Genomic DNA, 24,958 nt, shown 5'->3' with positions numbered 1-24,958 from the left:
TGAACAAATAAACATTTTCAGGGGGCAATTGTAAAAAACCCAAAAAAAAACCCTAAAGGCCTAAACCATTTCTTCTCGTTCAGCTTCTAATAACAAAAGAGAAGAAATGGTTTAGGGTTTGATTTTCTTTTCAAACCCTACACTCCAGAGTAAACACAAATCTTTCCACAACCAGAGAAATGATAAGGAGATTAAAAAGAGAAGAAAACACATTAATGGCCTTGAAGATGATATATAAGAAGTGTTATGAAAGAGAAGCTAGAAAGGACTAATAAAAATTTTCAGAACAGTACATGAAATTGGTTGCAGAAGTACCAATCTTAGGGAAGACTGCATATGCCATATGTTGATTTGACGGTCCTGAATCTGATACACCGATCTCTCCAACTCTATGACTTGCCATGCAAAAACTTCTTCTAAACCATCTTACAGGAAATTGCAGAACCAATTAAGAGGCGGCGGAGGTGGTAGAAAGGGGAGAAGAAGAACAGAAAAGAATAAAAAATTTGAATGTTCACCTATTTCCACCCCAAACCCATATAAAACCTCAAAGCATGCTTGCTATGTTTCAAGCAGAGAATAAGAAAGAAGGGGGTGTGAATTCAAAATCTCATCACTTTTGTTCCCTTTGAAACCTCAGAGCAAGTCCTCTTCTACAGCAAAACCCAACAAAAAGATGACAAACCCTAAACCATTTCTTCTTTGAAAGATTTGTGTTTATCCTGGAGTTTACGGTTTGAAAAGAAAATCAAATCCTAAACCATTTCTTCTCTTCTGTTACTTGAAGCTGAACGAGAAGGAATGGTTTAGGGTTTGATTTTTTTTGGGGGGTTCAGATTTAGGTTTGATTTTCAGTTTCAAGATGAGGGTAATTTGATCACTTTACTTTTTAATTTTAATGGTTTTTTTAATCACAAGGGCATTTTGATCATTAAATTCTCTAAAAGACTAAAACTAACGTCTAACCTAAAGAAAATTTGCAATTTGAAAAGTTGTAGAAATACATTTGAACAAATGGGCATTTTCAGGGGCATTTATAACCCCCAAAAAAACAAAGGCACGTAGGATTTGGTTACCTTCCAGCTGTCATTTTAAGGGCTGTCTGCCAAAAATTTGGTATGTTGTGGATGCAAATTCATGGTGGTTTGAGTAGTAGTAGAAGTAGGGGTGGATGTTCCTGAGAGAATCTTTTCTGTTGGTAAGGAAGACGCCGTAGACATCATCCTCGACTGGTCTGCAGGACGAGGTAGAACGGCATTCCTCTCCACTGGTTCAGTGGTTCTTCCTCGTTTCTCTGTTCTAATTAACGGGTCTCCACTCCAAAACACATACAACGGAACAAGATTACAGAGAGTGAGATAGAAAGATTTAAAAATGGGGTTGGTGGCTGAGGTGACCGGATTGAAGTCTATAGAGTTTGGAACGGTAGAAATTTTGTGAGAGGATCTCCATTGGAACTCTTTCTGATGCTACTACGATACTTTGATTATTGAAATACGGTTCGTTCTGCTTGTTATGGGAGACAGCGATCCGTTTCGACTTGAGGAGACGGCCATGATTTTCTCAAGAATCTCACTCAGACTCAGGACTCAGCAGAGAGGAAGAGAGAAAGAAAAGGAAATTTTACTGGCGTCTTGCCTCAGAAAGATTGAAGTCCTCGAGCTGAGCGGAAGAAGTAAAGAAGTTGAGGGTATCTGGAGATGGTTATTAGATATCAGATTTGTCTCTTCCTCTCTCAAGAACTCTTATTCAATTTCAACTTTTCTCTAAAACGGAACGAAAATAGTTAGCAGGTTCGGCAAACGGAAGCTCGAGGACGGAGAAGATGAGGACCGAGTAACCCGACCGACCTTGTGTGATTCGGGTTTATAAACATGACGAACGGGTCGGGTGCTTAAACCCAGCGTCTCTGCCTAATTCCTACACTAATAAACCATTGCGATTCGACAACAGTAGGCAATAGGCACTGGGCGCCGCAACAACACGCCTAAACCCTTAGGTGCCTGCAACTACTGCTTTCTGCTTTGGTTCTTGTGGAATCTCGCCTTCTGGAGTTTGATTTGTTCAACGATGGCGGCTGCTTCTTTTGCCATTCAGTCTCCTTCGTTTCCAAAAGGTATACAGTACCGTTCAAACCATGTAATCTCGAAACCTTCAGTTACCTTCAGATATTATACGCAGTCACTTACAGTAAGGTCTGCTGTGTCGGAGAACCGTAGTACCGTCACCGCCGAGCCAAAGGAGAAGAAATTCCAGCACAGCTTCAGTAAGTCTGGTGACGGGTTTCTTCACTGCGAGGGCCTGAACGTTCAAGATATATTGGATTCGGTGGAGAAGAGGCCGTTTTACCTCTACAGTAAGCCCCAAATTACCCGAAACTTCGAAGCATATCGGGAAGCGTTGAATGGCTTGAGATCGATTATCGGTTATGCAGTCAAAGCCAATAATAACCTGAAAATTCTTGAGCATTTGAGACGATTGGGTTGCGGTGCCGTGCTAGTCAGCGGGAATGAGCTGAAATTGGCGCTTCGCGCAGGGTTTGATCCAGCAAGGTGAAAAGCTCCTTTGTTTTTATATTATTTTTTAGGCTAGCCAACCCTAGGATAGGGTTCATCTGAACGTAAACAAATAAAAATGAATTTTAACTGTTTTTTACCATTGTTGAGTGACTGAGTTCTCATTGGGCGGATCCTGAAATATGTTTGGCCCTATCCCCCCCCCCCTCCCTTCTTTCCCTCCCCTTGTTTGCATCTACTTTGTCTCAAAAAATACCATCAAACCCGTGCATTAATACGTTGTTTTTTCTTTAAATTCTTTTAAGAAAAATGCATAAAGAAAAACTCAAGGATTGCCAGTGGGAGTACTTTCCGAACATTTGAATTCGTAGCGCAACCCCTGAGCTATGGGGCGCAGGATCCTCAGTTTCAAGAATTTTACTTTTGGTTAACGAGAAGGGAGACGTAAGACTTTTAAGTTTTAACTTTAATCCTCTGTGTCCCATTTTCGAGCCCAATACTCCCCAGATTCCCTTTCTTCCCACCCTTCCCATATTTTGTATTCTGCTAATGGGGCAAACTCTAAAGCCTTTTGGACTTTGTAACCGTTGTTTACTTGTCCAAGTCTCCTGTTTTAGGGGCTTTTATAAGTACTTCCTTTCATCCGAGTCAATAGAGAGACCACTCTAGTTGGGACTTGGAGGCTGGTTGCGGTGGGGTCAAAGTTGTTAAACTCGGAATCGGGTCCAGTTGATTCCGATCTGAATTGGCCGGAATTGGAATCGGCCTTGGCTGATTCCAATCCGAATTGGCCTATTCAAATGATATGATCCGTGGGTGGGGTAAATTATCAATGCCATTGAAGGTGTATTATGACAGATTGGAAAAATTAGTTTTCATTAATAGAAGAATTTTAGTCAAGTTTATTGTAGCTTTTGCCAAGGCTCCTCAGGTAGGTTCAGGAATTGCAGTAACTATGTTGCTGGGGCTACATTTTATCATCCGGAGGTGCCCAAAGATTGTGTTCTCTCACTCTCTCTCCCCCACCCTTTGATTGTAATCTTAGTTTTAGCCTTGTGCAAGAGGACTTTAATAGAGAACTCTGGTCTGTTATATCATCAGAGAATTGAATGTCGAGTTATTGGCTTGCATTTTGACCCGGATGGTCCTTAAATTTCACATCTGTGCAAGCTTGGTTATTCTTATTTATGAGGTCTTCCCTGCTCTGGTAGTTTGTTCTCAAATTGACAGGTACAATGATCCTCTAAAGGTCCATAAAAAAAGGGAGAGGGCAAAGAAAAAAAGGGGGGGGGGAATTAATGTCTAGATTACATTTGATTTTTTTTTTCTGTTCTTCTTAAAGATTGTTGTTTAAACTTGATGAAAAGAGAATTTTAAAATAAGGAGCGGAGAGTTGGTGCCTCATGTCTCCCCGGTTCCCTGGGTCCCATTTTTTATCTAATGGTAGTGTTGGAATGAAATGTTGGTGAGTAATTTCTAATCCAAAGCTCAATAGACCTTTCCCTTTGTATTTTCAGCCTTCTGTTTGTTCAGTTTGTGTCCATTTTATCAGAAGGCTAACTTTTCAACCGTGTGGCTTTATGACTAGGTAGTGATGCGGACATATCCTTAAAAGTTGAACTCCAACTAGGCTATTGCATCCAAATACTTTGTCTTCAAATAATGACCCCTAGATGGTTTCCAAGGGAAACTAGCACTCAAAATGTCCATTAGGAAACTCCATTGAAAATTCGATTCCCATTAAACTTGGTTATAGTGGTTAAAAGGTGCTGTGGAATGCACTTTCTCGGAATGAATCGAGATTGATTGGATAGTTACGGATTAAATTAACATTGGATATCTGGACATTCCCCTGAAATTTAATGGTTCTGACAGGCCTGTGAGTAGACACACAGGCAATTTTGCTGATTGTAACTTAATATTTACTAAAGTTGTCATGGCAAGTTCTTAAGAATTCGTACATTGCTCTTGTTTTCATCAACTACTCTCCTGTAGGTTAATTTCTCCCATTTATATTTTGAAACTCAGGTGTATATTTAATGGTAATGGGAAGCTCTTGGAGGACCTGGTACTGGCTGCCCAAGAAGGAGTTTTTATTAATGTGGACAGTGAATTTGATTTGGAAAATATTGTGTTAGCAGCTAGAACTGCTGGAAAGAAGGTCAATGTTTTGCTTCGGATCAATCCTGATGTTGATCCTCAGGTGCATTCACCGTCATTTTCAATGCATTATTCTTTTTCTATAGGTGTCATGGTGCATATAGAAAACTGAATCCAGAACTAAAATAGATTACTTTGAGAACCTGTTTAAGTGAATCTACTTGCTCAGTACTGAAGAGCTTGACGAACTTCTCAAACTTTACTTTTGGTGACTTGTGTTGGGCTCTTTATCAAGTCTTTCTGGAGCTTCTGAGCAATGAGGATCAAACTAAGCTTGCTCTGTGATTGCTGGAGACCTGTTATTACTTTGTAATTGAGTAAGTAGTGTTAGTAAACTCACTCTAGATCTCATTTTTTTTTATTCTTAAAATTTTCCTTAGGTTCATCCTTACGTTGCTACGGGGAATAAAAACTCCAAATTTGGTATTAGAAATGAGAAGCTGCAATGGTTTTTGGATGCTGTGAAGGCACATCCTTTGGAGCTGAAGCTTGTGGGGGTCCATTGCCATCTTGGATCTACCATTACCAAGGTAAATCAATGATTTTGGTCTCTTTTGTTTTTTAATACCTGGATATTAATTATTTTTCTATTACTATTTCTTTTTCATTCATCTGCCTATCTTGAAATCTGTTGACATTGTGAGTTTCAGTTCTGTAATGTTTTGTTTTTGAACTTGCTTTACATGACAAACATCTGAAATCCAAAAATTTGTTTGTTTTTTAGGGAAAGTTAGGGGAAAAGATTTAGCTGCTGTTTTTGTTGTTGTTTGTAATCTGCCTATGTAGGGCTGAGATCTATGTTATAAGGTTGTTTAAATTTTGAAAACATTAATTTTTTTCTTCTCACTTTGATGCACTTACCGACCTCATTATGGGTTTATAGGGATTTGTTTACTGTTTGGGGGGGTTGTTTTTGTCAATTATTGTTGTTTTCGCGGTTAGCACTTGTTGGGTTAAGTCAAGAAGTTGAGTATGATTCAAACTCTACCTCGAAAGTAAAATATGATTAGTAATGATTTATTTTCCCTAAAACATGAATGTAATCCATCATTGAATAAGATTGAATGAATAAAGTTTGGTTTGAGTTGCGTAACTTGGAGCGAAGAGTGGCCGTGGTTCTTCTTCCTCTTCCCTCTTCGATCCAGTCATCTTCTTTCTCAGGTGAGTTCTCCTTGGCTTTCCTTCTTCTGTAATTAGCTTTCTCATTCTTACATTTCCCTTCCAGCTTTCTTCTTTCTATTTTCCTTTGAGATCCTGGTATTCTACATACAGTATCTGTTCAGCGGTATTGGCAGTTACCAATGTGGCTACATCAAACTCCTTCAACCCTTTTCCTTTCCTTCTCAGGTTGTGGGAATAAATACCTTGCCCTAGGACGATTCAAACCGTAGAGTTTCAATCCCAACCAAATTTCCTGCTGTGAGATTGAAATCAGCAACCAGGTTGGGCTCTTCTAGTTCTGCCAGTTTCTGTTTCAGACAATTATTTTTAAACTAATAGCTGCTTTGAGATTGAAATCAGCAACCAGGTTGGGCTCTTCTAGTTCTGCCAGTTTCTGTTTCAGACAATTATTTTTAAACCAATAGCTGCTTTCTGGAATCATTGTTGGTTGATCTTAAGAGGGTTAGGTAGTAAGAATCTATGTTTGAAATCTTATCTTGTTAAGAGTTGAACCAAGAGAGTTCTCTCAATTGAAACCGAAGCAGCTCACTGCTGGTTACATTCCCCATGGTGAGGTTGAAGATGAACAGTCCCTTAAATTATAAATAAGGACTGATAGGTAGTAAGAATCTATGTTTGATATCTTATCTTGTTAAGAGTTGAACCAAGAGAGTTCTCTCAATTGAAACCGAAGCAGCTCACTGCTGGTTACATTCCCCATGGTGAGGTTGAAGATGAACAGTCTCTTAAATTATAAATAAGGACTGAACTCATCATAGTTGCACAAAGCCCCTATCTTCTAACTTTAGCTCTTTCTTAGTTCTACTTCATTTTAAATACCAGAAAACTCCTTGTCAAGTTCTTTTTACAGTTTAGCCATAGGGTCCTTTATTCCTTCCAAAGGGTCTTGAACTGTGCTGTGAATTTACAAATTTGCCACTATTCATATAATTTGAGTTTCTCTTTTTGAATGGGCCTATAACAACCCGAAAGTAGGGTTCTAGAACCTGGGGTTCATCACACCAGCCAAATCCGTTTTTTGCTAAGATCATTCCTTGATAGGCATAGCTATCTTATCTTCTTTATTTTTTTTGTGCCTCTTATAAGTTCCCACAATTGCATTGGCTTCTATCTCCATCGTTGCTAGTCTTGTTATTCATTCAACATTCATGTCCCAGCTTCGCTCATGTCCATGTATAAAACTCAAGTAATTCAACTATGCCTTTTTCCCAACTAAATGGACCAGCTACATTATCCTGTTTCACAATGCGATTCTGTTTAAAGCATATTTATTTTTAAATCTAAGATCTCCTTATCTTTTGTCACTACTGCTTCCGAGGTAATCTTCGGCCTATCCTTGTTCTTTTAGCTCCTCTAATTTGCAAACTACTACTCCTCCTTACTGTTGCATTCCATGGCCTCCACTATATATGCCCGAACCACCTCACGACTTCAAAGGACTCTCCTTAAACTTGTCACCTATTGTGGCACACCCCTAAATCACCTATAATGTGTTAATTATTATTTTTTAGTTGTTTTTTTCTTTTCTGGTTTTACCACTCATCCACCTCAATGTCCTCATTTTAGCTACATTTGTTTTATTTATGTTTTGTTTGTTTGTTGCCAACACTCTGGCCCATACAGCATAACTGGTCTTATGGGTGTCCTATACAATTGTCCTTGACTTTTAGTAGACTGTTATGATCACATAAAACTCCAAAAGAATTCCTCTATTACATCCACCTTGCCTTAATTTATGAGCAACATCTTTCCCAGTTTCGCTTTCTTTATTACGATGGAGCCTATATATAAAAAGCTCTCACTTTGGGGAATCTACCTATCATCAATCCTTACCGAGCCATTTTCACTATGGTGTATCTTCCTATCATCGGTCCTAAGTCCTAACCAAACTATTTTCACTCCTATTTTACTAGGTTGTACTCAATATATACATTTTTAGTTTGGCTTATTTTAAAACCTTTGAATCTAAAGCATCCCTCCATGTTTCTAGCTTGGCTTTTATTATCTCCACCTTACTTTTCAGCCACCAAATCTATATCATCAGAATGAAATGTGCAATGTGAGAAATTTTATATATAATGCAATTCCAAATAGCTGGAAAGGACCCAATATTTAGGATTTTGCTTGTGATTTTGGTTTTCTAGTGCTGAGAAATTTGTTTAACTGGCTATTGGATATTACTTGAGTTTACATCTCTCTCTCTCTCTCTCCCCCCCCCCCCCCCTTGATCCAGAGAGATTCACATTCTCCTTTTCTACTCCTTGATCTTGTGTGCTTTTCATTTTTTGTCATCTGCATTTACATTATTCTGCACATGTATGGATTTCTAGGTTTCTTTTTTGCCTTTGTGCTTTTTCTCAGTTTAAATATATTTCAGGTGGACATATTCAGGGATGCTGCAATCCTTATGGTGGGCTTCATTGACCAAATCCGAGCCCAAGGCTTTGAAATTGAATACCTCAACATTGGAGGTGGTCTTGGAATAGATTATCTTCACACTGGTGCTGTCCTTCCAACACCCATGGATCTCATCAACACTGTGAGCCCCATCGTTTCTTGTTCTATAATGTAACATGTGAACAATGTCTGTGTGTGTGTGTGTGTGTGTGTGTATTTATAATTAGGATAGATAATGTATGTGTTGAATTTGTACATGCACACCATGCATATGTTCATTATTCTTTGACAGATGAAAGTTGGCATGGAGTGTAGAAGATGGCACCTCTTGATATATGGATACTAAAGTTAGTTCCTTGAAATCTGAGGATGGTCCTTATGCAGCATAACCTAGGGTTATGAATTTATAAGGCTGAACTGCGAGGAATGGTGTTGGGGAATAGGGTAGGTTTTAATAGGTTTCCAAGAAGAAAAAAAAGGGCGTACCTAGTGCATGATGCTCCCGCCACTGCGGGGTCTGGGGAGGGTCATAATGTACGCAGCCTTACCCCTGTTTTCACAGAGAGGCTGTTTCCAAGAAATAGAATAAATTAGAGGAAAGGATAAAAACAAGCACTGTCACTGCACTCTGAAGATTACCATTAACAGTAACCTAGGACAATATTGAATGATAGAAATCAGAGAATGGTAGCAGGCATTGATAGAAGAAGTGATGTAGCCTAGGTGAAATAAATCTCACTTAGGACCAGGTTCTGTTTTAGGGTTGGCCGAATGGGCAGTTTAGGGTACCTAGGGCAAAATTAGGGTTAGGAATGGGAGATTGAGTTAGGGTTTTATTGGGTAATGGTCTGCAGAATTTTAGGAGTCTATTAGAATAGGTTTTAATGAGGTTTGATTAAGAAATAGAAATTCAGAAATATTAGGGTTAGGGTTTTGGGTTTTCAGATTTAGGATCTAAGCTGAAACCAGGGTTTAGAAGCAGATTTAGGGGCTGGGCTTTAGGTCGAGTTTTCCTAGCAGGGAGGGGGTGGTTCGGCTGGACTTTGGTGGGGTTTTGATGGCTGGTTAGGTCTAGGCAGATTTTAGGGTTTCTGGGTTTTTATGTTGAGGGAGGGATTTAGGGTTTGTAGTGGATAGGTGAGGCTGCAACTGAGATCGAGTGGGAGGGTTACTATGATGGACCTGTGGTTAGGTTTTGAGTGTAATCTGATGAGGGAATAGGGCTGTGATGAATGTAGATGAAGCTAGGGTTTGGGGAAGTCGATTAGGTTAGATGGAAGTAAGAAGAAGAGATGATAAAGTTGCAGGAAATTGTAACTCTTACTGGAATTGCAGAATTTCAGCAGCAGCAACCTTGAAGAACTTGAAGGAAGAAGAAGACGAACCTCCCGATCTGCAAGATGCAAGGAGTCGCTGGATTTCTCCAACCCTAGCCCTTGATATAACTCACAAGGGGTCTTGATATGACACACAAGACAGAGAAGCAGCAGCAGTCATGGCGGCAGCAACAAGAAGAAACAAAATTTCAAAACATAATAGGTGGGGGAGCCTCCCACGATTCTACTATTTATAATAATAAAGGGGGGCCAAAAGGCCTTACAAATAATCAATCTAAAGCAATCCTAATCAGATTAGGAGTTGGGATTCCTAATCTGAATCCTAATTATAAAACATAGAATAGACTTATACTCTAAATAGAAGTATAAGTTTAAACAACTAAAACAAATAAAATAAAATACTAATCCCTCTAAAATCGTGGAGGGGAACTAAGAAGATAAACCATGAAAAAGACTGTTTTAACCCTAGGCTAAAAGAACAAACAAATAAAAAGGCTCCAACGAATAATCAAAGAACAGCCAAATTAATCATGGTTTCGGCTTCTGCATCAAGAAGAAGAGGAAATGTCTTCAGTTGATGCTGAAACCTTAAGTAGCCAAAATCACTTAACTAAAACTCAACTTTATTCCATTAACTCGTATAGCCACTTAGCCAGAGGGTAGGGTACGTATCATTAAGTATAATTCTCAAAATATGATTCCTACTGCGACTAGAACTTCCCTGATCCTAATCTACTTATTTGACCAGTAATGGACTGAAAGAGCATAAACCAACTCCTAAACTGACTAGGAATTAAAGATTAGTACACCTTAAGAAATGCTAATGAAACTAGGAACAAAAAACCTATTGTACTTTCAAACTTCTAATGCTACTGGGGAATACTTAAAATTCGTGTTCGTCTACCCTGCTTGGATTAACTTTGGGCTTTTCCAATTGAGCCCATTACCGCCAAAACATAAAAAACATAGGCCCATAACCATCTAATATTAAAACAGGGCCCTATTCTTGGCATGTGACTGCATCAGATCCTTAGCCTACATGCAGTACTAGACTGATATTGAATTTGCATTATCTGGGTCCCACAAGAAGTGGACTCTAACTGGAGCCATGCTGAGATGGACTGAGGTGAACTTAGGGGAAGGTCAATTATATCCCTTGGGTGCACTCTGGTGGCTAAAGTCTTAGCCCAAGCTGTTGGCTTTGTACCCAGCTGAGCTGAATTGTGTCAGGTCCATCTGAACTTTGGAAGATTGTGCTGTTCATTTTTTTTGTTATGTTGGAATGGTAGGAAATTACTGGTAACACTGTTGTCAAATATCCAACAAGAGAGACCATAGGAAAAGGAGATCTTGTTTCCTGGATTAGCAGATGAGGAATGACTTCTTCGATGGCCCAAATTTTAACCATTGTTATCTATCATAATCAATCCTGTCCATTGAGCATTTTGGTGTATATCACGGATAACGGGAGGTATGGTTTGGGAATTTATAGAGAAGTTTTCTTAATACGTTGGATGTATATATACCAAGGTTCGGGATTTTGGTTCCGACCCTGGTTGAAACAGAAATTCGACCAAAATCTGCATGTTTCGGTGCCATTTTGTTTGGCCATTTACTCAAATGGCCATATTTTGGCCCGGAACTTAAAGAAACCCCAATTAAGTATCTCTAAACGTATTTGGACCTTTAAATTGTAAGAACACACAAAATAGTAGTTTGGTTTCATACCCTAGGTTGGTATTGTATGACGTACTCTGCTGTATACTTTCTCAAATATAGACTATTCTCGACATGTTTAATATTAGAATATACAAAATTCAATGTAAACAACTAAATTATAAATTAGAAATGAAGAAAAACATTTAATATTACACAATGTTAAAGTGTTACAAGAATAAGCACAAGTGTACAAGTGTTACAAGTAGTCAATTACAAGTGTACAACCAAGGTTAAAACACCCCAACGAAACCGTTTAATGTAGAACTGTATTTGAATGCTCAAAATAGTGCCTAAATAGGATATTTTCTCAGAGAATAAGTTCATTAGGAGATTTCAAATAACAGCAAATCAGATGGTCAGAATAACTCCAAATTCAAATCGAATCTAGCAAATCAGTAGTAGAACAACTGCTGAAAATTACATTATCTAATGGACAGATCTGAAATTTGGGACCAATCCTAGTTGACCTAGGAGAAGGACAAATCAGTACTTTGACTAATCAAAATAAACTTCAGAAATCAAAACTAAATTGTCCAATCGATTCTGTATATGGGTTGTAAATCTCTGCAGAAAAGGGTCATAAATCAGCATTCAAATTGGCTTAATAATGAACAGAATACCAGTCAAGAGCAGAATTGGAAAAGTAAATATATGTCCAGATAAGCGGGTCTGATCTGGGAAGAATTCTGATCGAGTTCTTCTAGGATTGAAGAACAACTGCTCAAAATCTGGACAGATTCTAATGGCCGGATTGCTCTAATCAAAATTCACGCAAAAAAAGACTTGCATATGAATTCCTGACCAGATCAGGAATTGCAGAAAATCTTTTATGTAGACCCAGTCCACAAGAGGATCGCAAACTTCAGGTCTAGCAACAGTAAATACTTCGATCGGTTCTTAGATTTGCAGGAAATTTCAGAACCAAAAAAAAAAAAAGAGAAATTGAAGAACGGAAGAGGAAGATAAGGAAGTCTCTCTCAGACTAGGGTCTCTCACCCACGGTTTCTCACCATATTTTTGGTCTCTCATCTATGGCATCTCACCATATTCTCTCACAGAGCAAAGCACAAAGCTATGTCTTTTTTCTTCTCAATCTCATTAATCAAATTCGTGTACAAGGCTGTAGCCCCTTACAACTTATATAAGAGACTCCAAAAGAAAGACCTAACCCAATCTTGAACTAATAAGGTAACGTAAACTGACTAGGATACTAAAATATTGAAAGCAAGAGACTCAAAATAGGACTCTAACTAAACTAATGAAGTAAACCCCTTTTCGTACTTTCTAATTTCTACCCATATTTTAGGCCCATTAAAGTGACCAATTACAAAGAAAATCCATGGGATCAAAGGCCCAACACCCCTAACCTAACCCGAAGCTTATTTCCATTAAAATAAGCCCTTTAGGTGACTTAGCTGCATCAATTTCAGAACAGTACTTGTTAATGGAGAGAAAATGGAGGAAAAAGAAGACAACTAAAGAAAACACTCGAGCTTCACACTGCAACATGGTTTGGAAGGATCGAACACAAGGAACCTTGATCCAACATGATGAGCACATTTATGTGTGAAATCTTAGGGCCATAAAACATGCATTTTTTATACTTGGAACGGAGCTACTCCAGGTTTTTGTTTGTGTTTTCAGGTTTTAGGTAAATTCTTGTGAAAATGGAGCAAATGATGCTAAGGAGCCGTTTTTAAGTTGTTTAGTGGTGTTTGGCAGTAGCCGGAAGCCCCCAAGAGTTGAGAAAATCAAGTTTGGATTGAGCACTGAAAGAATCACGTCAATTAGTCAAATTTGAACGTGAGTACAGTGGGCCCCTTAGCATAATTTTGAGGTATTAATAGTATGGATGCGTAGCCCGTCGAGTCAGCTTTGCAACGGTTCAAACGACACTTGATTCCGAGTTGAAACGAAGAAGTTACGGCCGTTTCCGTAACAACGTGCGAAATGGCATTCCACTGTTTTCAATTTTTATGATAGGGGTTTGTTTGTAATTATCGAAAATCGGCCGGGACAAAGTAAAGCGAAAGTTTGGATTCGAGGGGCCGTAGTGCAATTATCATAAGTTATCTTTTCTGTTAGCCGAAAGATTCCATTTGGAAGGCTCTGGAGTAGTCCAACTTCAACTTGAGATATCTTGGGCTCCCGAACTCCAAATTGGATGAAATTTGGGTCTATTTTGGGTGATTTTTCGCAAGGAATGCAACAGTGAGGCCTATATAAGCACCCAATGCTCCACATTTTTTGGAGGACAGCATGGGTATTTTATTTATTTTTTAGTTGAATCCTAGTCATCACTCTCTCTCTTCTCCAACTCTCCAAGGATATTTTACAGATTTGACTATGGATAGATTGTTTTTGGAGAAGATTCCCTTATCCTTGGAAGGTTGAAAAATCAAAGATGGCTTGATCATATTACTTGGAAAAGACTCCTTCAAAGAAAAGGAAGCACAAGAATAGAAATAGAAAGTCACTTTTTGGAAAATAGAAGGTTTTTGTAGTTAAGATTTTTATCTCTCCCTCTTTTCTTTTTTTCTTTTTTTCTTGGGGTTCAAGCTTTTTGTAAAGGAAGGAGAAGAGAATATTTCTCCTACCTCTTCTCTCTTCTTTTCTCCTTGTCCTATCAATACCCATGCTTTGGGGTTGTAATAAGTAAATAATTTTTAGGTTAGTTTTAGTTCAGTTTTTTTTAATGAATTTTTCTTCTTCTTCTCCTTCTAATTTTTGGCTTTTCTAGTTCTAGTTTGATTTTATGAGTTTGATTCCATGGTGGTAATAATTTTATGCTTTCAATTACTGTTTTCAATATAGTTGTAATCTCTTAATTCTAGTTTAGTTTTAAAGTTTTCTAGTTTAAGTTCCTAAGTTTGTGAGAAGACTTGGAGATTTAGAAATGGAAGCCATGCAAGGATTATTCAAGTTTTTCAAGTTTCATCAAATTACATTCATGCAAAGCTTAATTAATTCATGCACTTTCAACTTTGGTAGAAGGGAGTATCAATTTCTTGTTTTTATTTTTATGTTCTTCTTCTTCTTAACCTCTTAATTCTTCTAGTTTCTAATTTCTTCTTCTTATTCTCTACCTCTTTCTTCTTCTATTATTTTTATTTTATTAGTATTCCCACCACCCTCTATTCAATCCATTCTAGTAGGACTCTCATTCTCCACTTTTTATTTTATTTCTCATTCCTTACCTCTCTAATTCAATCATGCTTTTAGGATTTTATTTTTTATTCACTATCATTATCATGCATTATGTTAGGATTTTAATTTAATTATTTCTGTTTTAATTTCAGATTTGGTAGCGCAATTTCAAGTGTGTTAGAAGAAACAAGCAATTTCAATCCGGTTCAAGCACCTTCGGGTTTTACCTCTCTAATCTCTTAGTCTCATTCTTCCTCTTCTTCTTCTTTTATTTTATTTTTATGTGGTTGTGGTGTATTGTCTGTGATTTATTCCTTCCAATCCGCATTAGTATTGATAGGTTAGATGGATATGTGTTAGGACGTCAATTCAATTCGTTAGATGCATAATTTCGCTAGATGCTTGTGAGTTATGATACGTTAGTTTAATTATCATTTGTTTAATTCCACACTTTAATTAATTTGGTTCACTTTGCCAATCTTAATGTGAGTAAGATAGAGTGGCGTAAATCTCCTTGAGTTCGATCCGTAGCTACGATTGATCCGTACGCTTGCGGTTATTATTTCTTGCAAACAAGTTTTTTGGTTCCACCTTTCTTAGGCAACGGCGCCAAAAACTTGTTTGCAAGAAATAATAACCGCAAGTGTATGGATCAATCGTAGCTACGGGTCGAACTCAAGGAGATGTACGCCACTTTATTTTACTCACTTAGAAGCAATGCAAAGTGAACCAAATTAATTAAAGTGGTAGACTAAACTAATGATAATTAAATTAACGCATCCTAACTCACAAGCATCTAGTGAAATTACGCATTTAAAGAATTGAATTGGCATCCTAACATATATCCATCTAACCTATCAATACTAACGCTGATTGGAAGGAATAAATCGCAACCACACACCACAACCACATAAAAAAAAAAAGCAAAGGATGAAGAAGGCTAAGAGATGAGAGAGGGAGAGTGAGACTACGAGATTGGAGATGTAAAACCCGAAGGTGTTTGAACCGGATTGAAATTGTTTGCTTCTCACATTTGAAATGGCGCTACCAAATCTGAAATTAAAACAAAAATAATTAAATTAAAATCCTACCATAATGCATAATGATAATAGTAACTAAAAAATAAAATCCTAAAAGCATGATTGAATTAGAGAATGAGAATGAAAATAAAAATATTGGAGAATGAAAATTCCTAATAGAATGGAGGGATTAATGGAGATGAGAATACTAATAAAATAAAACTAATAGAAGCAGAAAGAGGTACAGAATAAGAAGAAAAAATTAGAAACTAGAAGAATTAAGAGGTTAAGAAGAACATAAAAATAAAAATAAGAACTTGATACTCCCTTCTACCAAAATTGAAAGTGCATGAATTAACTAGGTCTTGCATGAATGTAATTTGATGAAGCTTGAACATTTGAATAATCCTTGCATGGCTTCCTCTTCTAAATCTTCTCACTAGAATTAGAAGCCTAGACTAGAAAGCTTTAAAACTAAACTAGAATTAAAATATTACAACCAAATTGAAGACATAAATTAAAATTAAAGCATGAATTAAACCTATTACAACCATTAAACTAAGCTCATAAATCAAACTAGAAAACTTAAAAAGCCAAAAATTGGAAGAAGAAGAGAGAAATTTCATTAAGGAATTGAACAAGTTTACAAGAGAGAACTATGGGGTATTTATAGGGGGAAGAGGAGAAACGAAGAGAGAAGAGGTAGGAGAAATATTCCCTAAGAGAAGAGAATATTCTCTTCTCCTTTCTCCTTTACATTACTTGAATCCTAAGAAAAATTAGAAAGAGGGAGAGATAAAAATCTTAGATACAAAAACCTTCTATTTTTCAAAAAGTGACTTTTTATTTCTATGCTTGTGCTTCCTTTTCTTTGCAGGAGTTTTATCCAAGTAATATGATCAAGGTATCTTTGACTTTTCAACCTTCCAAGGATAAGGGAATCTTCTCCAAAAGCAATCTATCCATAGTCAAATCCCTAAAATATCCTTGGAGAGTTGGAGGAGAGAGAGAGTGATGACTAGGATTCCACTCAAGAATAAATAAAATACCCATGCTGTCCTCCAGAAAACGTGGAGCAGGGGGTGCTTATATAGGCTTCACTATTGCATTCCTTGTGAAAAATCACCCAATATAGACCCAAATTTCGTTCAGTTTGGAGTTCGGGAGCCCAAGATATCTCAAGTTGAAGTTGGACTGCTCCAGAGCCTTCCAAATGGAATCTTTCAGCTAATAGAAAAAATAACTTCTGATAATTGCACTACGGCCCCTTGAATCCAAACTTCCATTTTATTTTGTCCCCGATCGATTTTCGATAATTACAAACAAACCCCTATCATAAAAATTGAAAACAGTGGCATGCTATTTTCGCGCATCGTTATGGAAACGGCCGTAACTTCTTCGTTTCAATTCGGAATCAAGTGTCGTTTGAACCGTTGCGAAGCTGACTCGACGTGCTACACATCCCTACTATTAACACCTCAAAATTATGCTAAGGGGCCCACTGTACTCACGTTCAAATTTGACTAATTGACGTGATTCTTTCAGTGCTTAATCCAAACTTGATTTTCTCGACTCCTGGGCACTTCCGGCTACTACCAAACACCACTAAACAGCTTAAAAATGACTCCTTAGTATCATTTGCTCCATTTTCACAAGAATTCACCTAAAACCTGAAAACACAAACAAAAACCTCGAGGAGTTTTGTTCCAAGTATAAAAAATGCATGCTTTATGGCCCTAAGATTTCACATATAAATGTGCTTATTAGATTCCCCCACACTTGAACGTTACTTGTTCTCAAGTAAAAAAAAAAACTAATCTAGAATGCAGAAAATCCTAACTCACTTTTGTAGGAATCACGGTTGCACTTAGCATGTGCAACACGCTTTTGAACTCGTATGAACTCGTAGGTTACCCCTAGTGGACGAGTTTAGTCTCGTAGGTGTTTGCAGTGAATGTACACCCAAAATTCAATCAATCAAAAATATGCTGCAAAAATTTTAATCATGGCATAAGTAGGATAGTGCACACAATCTCCAAAACTGCTCAACTAAAGATCAAGGAGCCAAAGATTCCCCCACACTTGAATTTTATCACCCCACATCAATTCAAGTAACAAGCATGCATCAAGATTAAGGGATCTCTTCATATTTTCTGAACACTACTCACCTTCAGGTAAACCACTCATAGCATCGATGGAACCAAAGACTTAGGCTTTGAGTATTTTTTACCGTACTTTTTTTTTCAGGCATTCAGGCAAAAAAAACGCCTTTCTTTCTCAACGGTAAACTCTATTTCTACTCCACTACTGTTCCCTGAATGGCATGGTGGAGCATACACCAGACATCCAAATACTTGGTAGCTTTGCTTTTTGCATATATCCATTGAGACATTGAGACATTGATGTAAGAGTTTTTTTTTTTTTTGAGCTTCCTTCCAAGGAATTTCGAACAAGTCACCCTGCTTCCTGAGGCAACAGTGCCCTGTCTAGTCCCAAGGAATTCCACTTTCCTTTCTTGCTTCTTTTTTTTTTTTTTTCCCTTTTTTCATTCACTTTCACTTTCATGCCTTGCCACAAACAAATTGGTCTCAACTACTAGCTCAAAGGGTCCATAAAACACATAGAGGAATCTAGCCATCAAACAAAATAGTGCTAATATTTTTCAATTCAGTCCCTCTCACCGGATACATATCAATTACCGTCCTTGAAAAGGAATTTTTTTTATTATTTCGCATGCTAGGGCACCTAATTCCCTCTTTCTCTCGCCTCGCAATAAAAGAAACGTATGCACAAAACCAAAACTACCACCACAAACAAAATTCGCCAATTAAGTTCACAACACAAGGGACTTCTTCACATCATGAAGAGAAGAGCCGCAATAACTTTTCATTAATCAAAATTCGTGTACAATGCTGGCCTCCCTTACAAAATTATATAGGCCAAAAAATAGACTCCCACACTAAAAAGGAAAGGCCTAATTCAATCCTTAACTAATAAGGTAACGTAAACTGACTAGAAAACTAAAATAATAAAGGAAACTAACTCAAAACAAGACTAGACTTATAGAATCCTAATCCAGCCTAACTAAAACACTTAATAACTGGTAAAATAAAGAAATAAAGACACTAAACTAACTAATCCCGTATGCCCAGCTTCTACCCGTATTATAGGCCCATTAAAGTGATCCATTGAACTAAAGGTCCAACACATATATAACCCAACCCAAGGCTTATTTCTATTTCTCATAAAATAAGCCTCTTTAGATGATTTAACTGCATCATCGTTCCTCCAACTCTATGTTAGTACCATATAGAGTTCCAGGAAAGCTCGAAACCTTTGGGCGGAAAAGGGTATATGATGCAGTTAGGTGTAGGAACAATTGGAGACATCTATGTAATTTGTTTTCTTTTTATCTTTATCTTGTTAAGAGTCGTTGTTAGCAAGTAGGAGATAGAGTTTTAGTTGCATTCAAACTTGTTTTCAGTTTCAAACTTCAGTTAGGAGACTTTGTTTTCTAGCATATAACCTACGATTGAGGATTGAAAACGTTTACCGTGCTGCTGCCAGAGCTGTGTGCGCAGGTCTATTCCTCTCCTCTCTCTCTCTCGTTTCAGGTCTGATTTTACCTTCTCTTAGTTTACTCTTTCTGCTAATAGTCTTCTTTTCCCTTTTCCTTCTGTCTATTGGGCTTTCTTTTGATTTCTCAGTTGAACCCTGTTTTGGGCGGTACTTTGCAGCACCTAATACCGAGATCATTCTCCTTTGGTTCTCATCCGATCGATTCCAGATTTTAAGAGGTGATCTTGATACCAGAAACAACCTAACTTGTGGGTTCTGGGTTCAAAATCTGGTCATAGTAGGAAAATCTAATCAGATCTTTGAATCTTTTCCTTGACTACTGCCCCCTCTGATTTCAGAGATTTGTGGTTAAATATCCGGCCGCTGATTCGAAGTATTGTGGGCTGGAATCAACACCCCGTAGAGGGGTCAACCTTTTTCCCAAAGTATCGAGTCAATCCAAGCTTGTTTGACAAAGTGCGAACAACATATCCCTTACTGGTTCAGCGCTGGTTGTACTGCTTTCATCATGAGGAAGAAGCAGAATTTCTTCTTATTATTGAAGACAATTTTATTCTATTCACACAAGACCCCCTATACTACCAAGTTTGTTTATTTTATTCCCCAATTGTATTTTAGTTCTAAGAAAACCCTCCTCTTCTAAGTTCTACTCCAGTTTGACCCTCTCACTTGTTACCTTACATATAAGGTGCGTACTTGCTTCTGAAATTACAAGATTGCCATTGATCTTTTACAATGGAATTATTTGTTCTTTGGTGGGTCCATAGTGATCCAATTTAAGTGTTTCTGAACACAGGTTCGCATCGGTATACCTCTAAGTGTGAACCTTGTACATACCTGTTCAAATGTAGTGATGTGTCGCTGTAGATGCGTTGTAGTAGTCCCCAACACTTTCTTCCACCAAAAAATGTCTTTAACTTCTTGAGGCATTACCTGTTTCATGCAACCAGAAGAAGTAGAACCATGGACATTGGATCACTCTAAAACAGGTAAAATAGTATTTAGCATTACAGATTGGCCAGTTTGGTCTGCTTATAATGAGTTAATTTTTTATTAGTTATTGGTGAAATAATCTCTCACAAGAAAATTTAGAAGAAGTTGATTTGGCCTTAAGCTGAAGACCCCTTTTTGTCGACTTCAGAATTGCAACTGTTTATTTCTTTTACACCATATATCGTGCATAAAAAAAATAATAAGTTACCTATTACCTGCCCAATACAGTGATAATAAATGAATCTTTTGATACTTATTAGAAAGAAGATCTTTAGCAGAAAAATTCACTGTGGATAGTTAGTGCATTTGCCTAGCAAATGGAGAACGTGATTTGTGTAACTTGATTATTTTTTTGGGGAGGATGGGGAAGGGGGAGTGACCCTATTTAATTGGTATAAGGTTTAGTTGAGTTCAGTTTCATGTACAAGACAGTGGTAATAAGTAGAATCTTTTTGGAGAAATACTCCTGGTGAATAATTATTGCATTTGACTAGAGAACAGTTTTTAACTTTTCATGTTCCTGGTTGTTGTAGGTCCGGGAGCTGGTTCTTTCTCATAACCTTAATCTCATCATTGAACCAGGGAGGTCACTTATTGCCAACACTTGTTGCCTTGTTAACCGAGTAATTGGGGTCAAAACAAATGGGACCAAAAATTTTATTGTTATTGATGGAAGCATGGCTGAACTTATCCGACCAAGTCTTTACGATGCTTATCAAGTAAGTAGCTACTTTATTGTCAATGTGCTTTTGTAGTTGTGGCTTCATCCAACTCTATTTACTAGGCACTTATATGATTGCTCTCTTCTTGGGGAAGTTCCATCTCTCTTTTCCCATATCCAGCTATAAGCAATTAAATTAAAAAAAAAGTCATATCACACTTGAACTGAGTTTCACCATGATAGTACATTGGTCAACTAATTTAAAGCAGTGTATGACATCTGGTAGCTTGTAGCTTACCAAGTTGAATGGTGAAGTGGCAACCAATGTTTACTGTCACGTATGTTCATTACAGCAAGAACAGCCAATGGCTTGGTCCTTATATCTGATTTGGAAGTCATATTTAATAGCTTGCCCTCCTAATTCCCGCTTCTTGTAATTTACTATATCAATGGGCCGAGAGAATTAGGAACACTCCTAATTTCTCGACTCTGTGGTAGATCCCTGGTACCATTGCTTGATTATCCTCAAATAATTAGACTGTATTACCTTTACTCCATGGAATTCTGTATTCTACAAAAAAAAATGGACTCTGGTAAGTTAATGTCTTTATTCATTAATATTGTATCAAAAAATGGACTCTGGTAAATTAATGTCTTTATTTATTAATTTTGTATCAGATATTGATAAATCTCTGAATTGAGTTGCTTTTAGATTGGTATTGATCAAGTGAACTTGTTGGACATTTGTTATAGCACATAGAGTTGGTTTCTCCCCCACAGCCTGATGCAGAGATTTCCACATTTGATGTGGTAGGCCCTGTCTGTGAGTCTGCAGATTTCTTGGGGAAGGACAGAGAGCTCTGTACTCCTGCTAAGGTGACATTTCATGATTTTCATTTGTGTTTTTCGCCCACGGTTTGTTGCTCACCAGAAGCTTTTATTTCTTAGGGAACTGGTCTTGTAGTTCATGATGCAGGAGCATATTGCATGAGCATGGCATCAACGTACAACCTCAAGATGCGGCCACCTGAGTATTGGGTATTCTCTCTCTCTGTGGGCCCCTTGGATACCTTTGTATCTATTATGATTTTTGTAGATGAAACACCTGAGTGGTTCTAAAGTATTTAGCTCTAAGTTTTTTTAATGTTGAGTGATTTGGTTATTAATAGTATTTCTTTCTGCTCTTTTGCCTGTAAGAAAAAAATATCTGTTATGATGTTTTTAGGGTCTACACACATTTGGGGAAATAAAAGACCCAATTGTTGAACTTATTCTTGCTGATGGGACTCTTTATTCCTTGGGTATTCTGTTAATAAAGCTAATGCTTTCCGGGGTGGGAATCATGCCTAGCTATTCTGACAACTTGTCCAAGTCCTGCCACCCTTCTGCTGCATCCAACTTCTGACATGGCCAGAATTTTCCTCCCTGCAGTCTGTGTGAAGCCCTTTGAGTTAGTAGACTGAAGGGGCGGGCTAATTTTAGGCCGGAAAAAACTCCTAGCATGGGTACCCAAAAAAAAGAAAGAGGGGGGGGGGTTAATATTATCCCTCGGTTGTGGCAACCCTTTTAGGTCCAAGATTTTCCCTAATGAGCTCCATCAGAGTTGAGCTTGACAAGGAAAGGTAGACATGATCCTCACTCAGTTCTGATGTACTCCGAGAAATCTGGTTGCTGAATTGCAACGTAACATTCCTCTTAATCACCCAAAAGAAGAAAAATTAACATTCCTTTTACAGTTTGCAATACATACAGCCCATATGGCTAGGTATTTCTCTATTTTCTTACTAATATATAGAATTCTAAATGAGTTGTAATTCTGAATGTCATTGTCCTCCTATAAATGCCTCCACAAAGTAATGCATGCCATAGCTTGTCGACGTGGGAGTCAACTTGTAGAGTTGGCTGACTGGATTCGACGCCACTCCATGGTTCTAAGAATTGGATTCGGAATCAGATCGGCAGAATCGTCTGTGAGCCCGATCCTGATTCCTACCAATCCTGAGCGGCTGATCCTTGCTGGATTTCTAGGGTTCAGGCTGATTTCGGCTGAATCAGAGTCAGAATCGGCTGAGGCTGATCCTGTTGCTGATTCCGCATATTTGAACCTTGCTCGACTCCCTGGCACTTGAGGTCTGGAATCGACATGTTGGCCCTCCTGTGTAAGAGTTGCTAAGTCAATATTGACTCAGGTGACTCACATTACTGGGATCGAGTCTCTCGAGTTATACGAGTCAAATTAATGACTTTTCATTAAAAAGTCTTTCACAATTGACACAAATGAGGCTTGAACTCGAGAAACCTGTAAGAGAAGGGGCATGTTTACCATTCTGACAACATATATTTTTATTATATTGTTAAATTTAATATTTATTTTATTGTTAAATTTAATATTTATTTGTAAAAATCACTTAATTAATAATAGAAGTGTGACCTGACTAATTTGAACCCTGGACACTGCACCTATTACAAAGCAAAGATAAGCCTTGGTGGCGAATTTGAACCCTGTGCGTATATGTCTTTGTGTGTATATGGAGAGAGAGAGATAGGCCAGACTAATTTGTGATTACTGTTGATTCATGTTTGCTTCAAGAATGATTCACCAGCCTATGTTTTGTAGGTTGATGAAGATGGATCTGTGGCCAAAATCCGGCATGCAGAGACATTTGAGGACCATATGAGATACTTTGAGGGACTTTGATAAGATGATTATTGTTCAGCAACCATTGATGGGGACTGGTAAGGTTCTTGAGCTTGCTATTGTGAAGAATGCATGGTGCGCTTGTTTCCATGCATGTATTACAATGTTGTGTATCTGAATGTTCTGTTATATTTTATTATTTGAATTACAGCTTTTCAGTCCTGCCTTGCATCAGCTGAACAGTCAGTTCATTGAATGTGTCCTTTTTTTTTTTTTGGGGGGGGGGGGGGGAGCACCAAAGTGATTAAACATGACGAAAAGAAAGTGAGTTACCTGGCCTCTTTCTGTTTTTTTTTTTTGTTTTTTCTGGAGAGAATTATTTGATTTCACAAAATTAAGTTTTCACTTGTCAAAATACCCAACCATCTTTAAAAAAACACACCCAATTGTTCAATAGAAAGATTTTTATTACCAAATTAAACAAAATAATGCCTTTTACATAGCCGGACCTTTGCTTACATTTTGGAAGGTCTGATCCTCTTTGTCGGCCACAATAAAAAAGGGTCCAGAAATACTGTGGTAATCATATAAAGAAAGTGAGGATGCCTCACAAGTGGGCGAATAAGGTTAGGGGGGAGAAATTAGCTGTTGTAATATCAGACAATGTTCATATCTTTTTTTTTTAGTTAATGACATTTTCTTTTAACCAAAAAAAATAAAATGTGAGGATGCTTTGGATATTCATTTAAGCAGACAAGCAAAACTCAAGATAGGACCTTCGTGGCCACTTCCCACTCTTGGATATGGTAAACCAATACAGGATACGTAGGTTTGAACGTTACAGCTATTTTGGTGGGATTCCATAGAGTAAAGCAGGCTATAGAACCTTCAGGAGCTCTGCAATGCTTGGAGGAGGTTTTCGATTCCTGCATGAGTAGGGTCCTTGACCTCTTTATGGGAACTTGGTATTAGCAATTGCAAGTTTGCGACCGCACTATTGAGATTCAGGCGAGTCTGCCATTTAATAGCTATTGGAAATTGTTCTGATACTCAATAGTCTGCCATTCATCAGCTTTCTTTTGTCTAAATTAACTAACTGGTAGCCCGACAATTCATTCCCATTGAAACACCCCCCCCCAACAAAAATAAAGAGTAGAATTCTCAGTTTGCTCCCTTCAGTTCTCACAGGTAGAGTAGCCAGAGTTTTTTTTTTTTTTTCAATTTTCTTTGTTCGTATGTAGAGAAAAAACAATTTTGTTTGGTTTGAAGAAGAGTCGTCATTTGCGACATGGGCATCTGATTGTGTTTCAGACACATAATTTATTTTGAGAATGCATACCAAATACAGAGTTTTGCCACATGAAAAAAATATGTAGCAAATCTTACTGTTGGATACACAAAGAATGATCTGAATAAATAATGTCTAATTTCAGCCTTCAATTCTTATACAGCATCTGTAACAATGCATGTTTGGATGGATGGATGATCATTGAGAAGGGTCAAAATTAGATGGTCGGTTGGCAGCACAGTTCAAGGTATTGATATTGTGTTTTGACATATCGGCCGATATGTATTGGTATCGTCGGGTACGATCAATCTGTATTGTAACA

The 24,958-nt window shown here is 37.7% G+C and overlaps 1 protein-coding gene and 1 long non-coding RNA gene across 2 annotated transcripts; both read left to right on the top strand.

Annotated features, from left to right (window-relative positions):
- Positions 1–1,955: 1,955 nt before the first annotated feature.
- Positions 1,956–23,596, top strand: LOC122658702 (diaminopimelate decarboxylase 2, chloroplastic-like). The gene is made up of 8 exons (XM_043853781.1): positions 1,956–2,552; positions 4,545–4,719; positions 5,057–5,206; positions 8,236–8,397; positions 20,583–20,768; positions 21,464–21,586; positions 21,659–21,748; positions 23,328–23,596. The coding sequence occupies exons 1-8, from the start codon at positions 2,071–2,073 to the stop codon at positions 23,406–23,408; spliced, it is 1,449 nt and encodes a 482-aa protein (XP_043709716.1). The 5' UTR covers positions 1,956–2,070; the 3' UTR covers positions 23,409–23,596.
- LOC122658705 lies at positions 5,785–6,846 on the top strand. Its single transcript, XR_006332480.1, has 3 exons — positions 5,785–6,118; positions 6,205–6,392; positions 6,647–6,846. It is a non-coding gene; the product is annotated as an uncharacterized LOC122658705 (long non-coding RNA).
- Positions 23,597–24,958: the final 1,362 nt, after the last annotated feature.

Source organism: Telopea speciosissima, chromosome 4 (assembly GCF_018873765.1).
Source record: "Telopea speciosissima isolate NSW1024214 ecotype Mountain lineage chromosome 4, Tspe_v1, whole genome shotgun sequence".
NCBI classification, from domain to species: Eukaryota; Viridiplantae; Streptophyta; class Magnoliopsida; order Proteales; family Proteaceae; genus Telopea; species Telopea speciosissima.
The sequence above is the reverse complement of the archived record's forward strand: the minus strand, read 5'-3'. Positions and strand labels throughout refer to the sequence as shown.

Excerpts from the sequence above, each read along its gene's own strand:
- LOC122658702 (XM_043853781.1), top strand. The coding sequence starts at position 2,071 with ATGGCGGCTGCTTCTTTTGCCATTCAGTCTCCTTCGTTTCCAAAAGGT. Across the intron at positions 20,769-21,463 it reads GTCTTTACGATGCTTATCAA|CACATAGAGTTGGTTTCTCC; the intron begins GTAAGTAGCTAC and ends CATTTGTTATAG. Across the intron at positions 21,587-21,658 it reads AGCTCTGTACTCCTGCTAAG|GGAACTGGTCTTGTAGTTCA; the intron begins GTGACATTTCAT and ends TTTATTTCTTAG.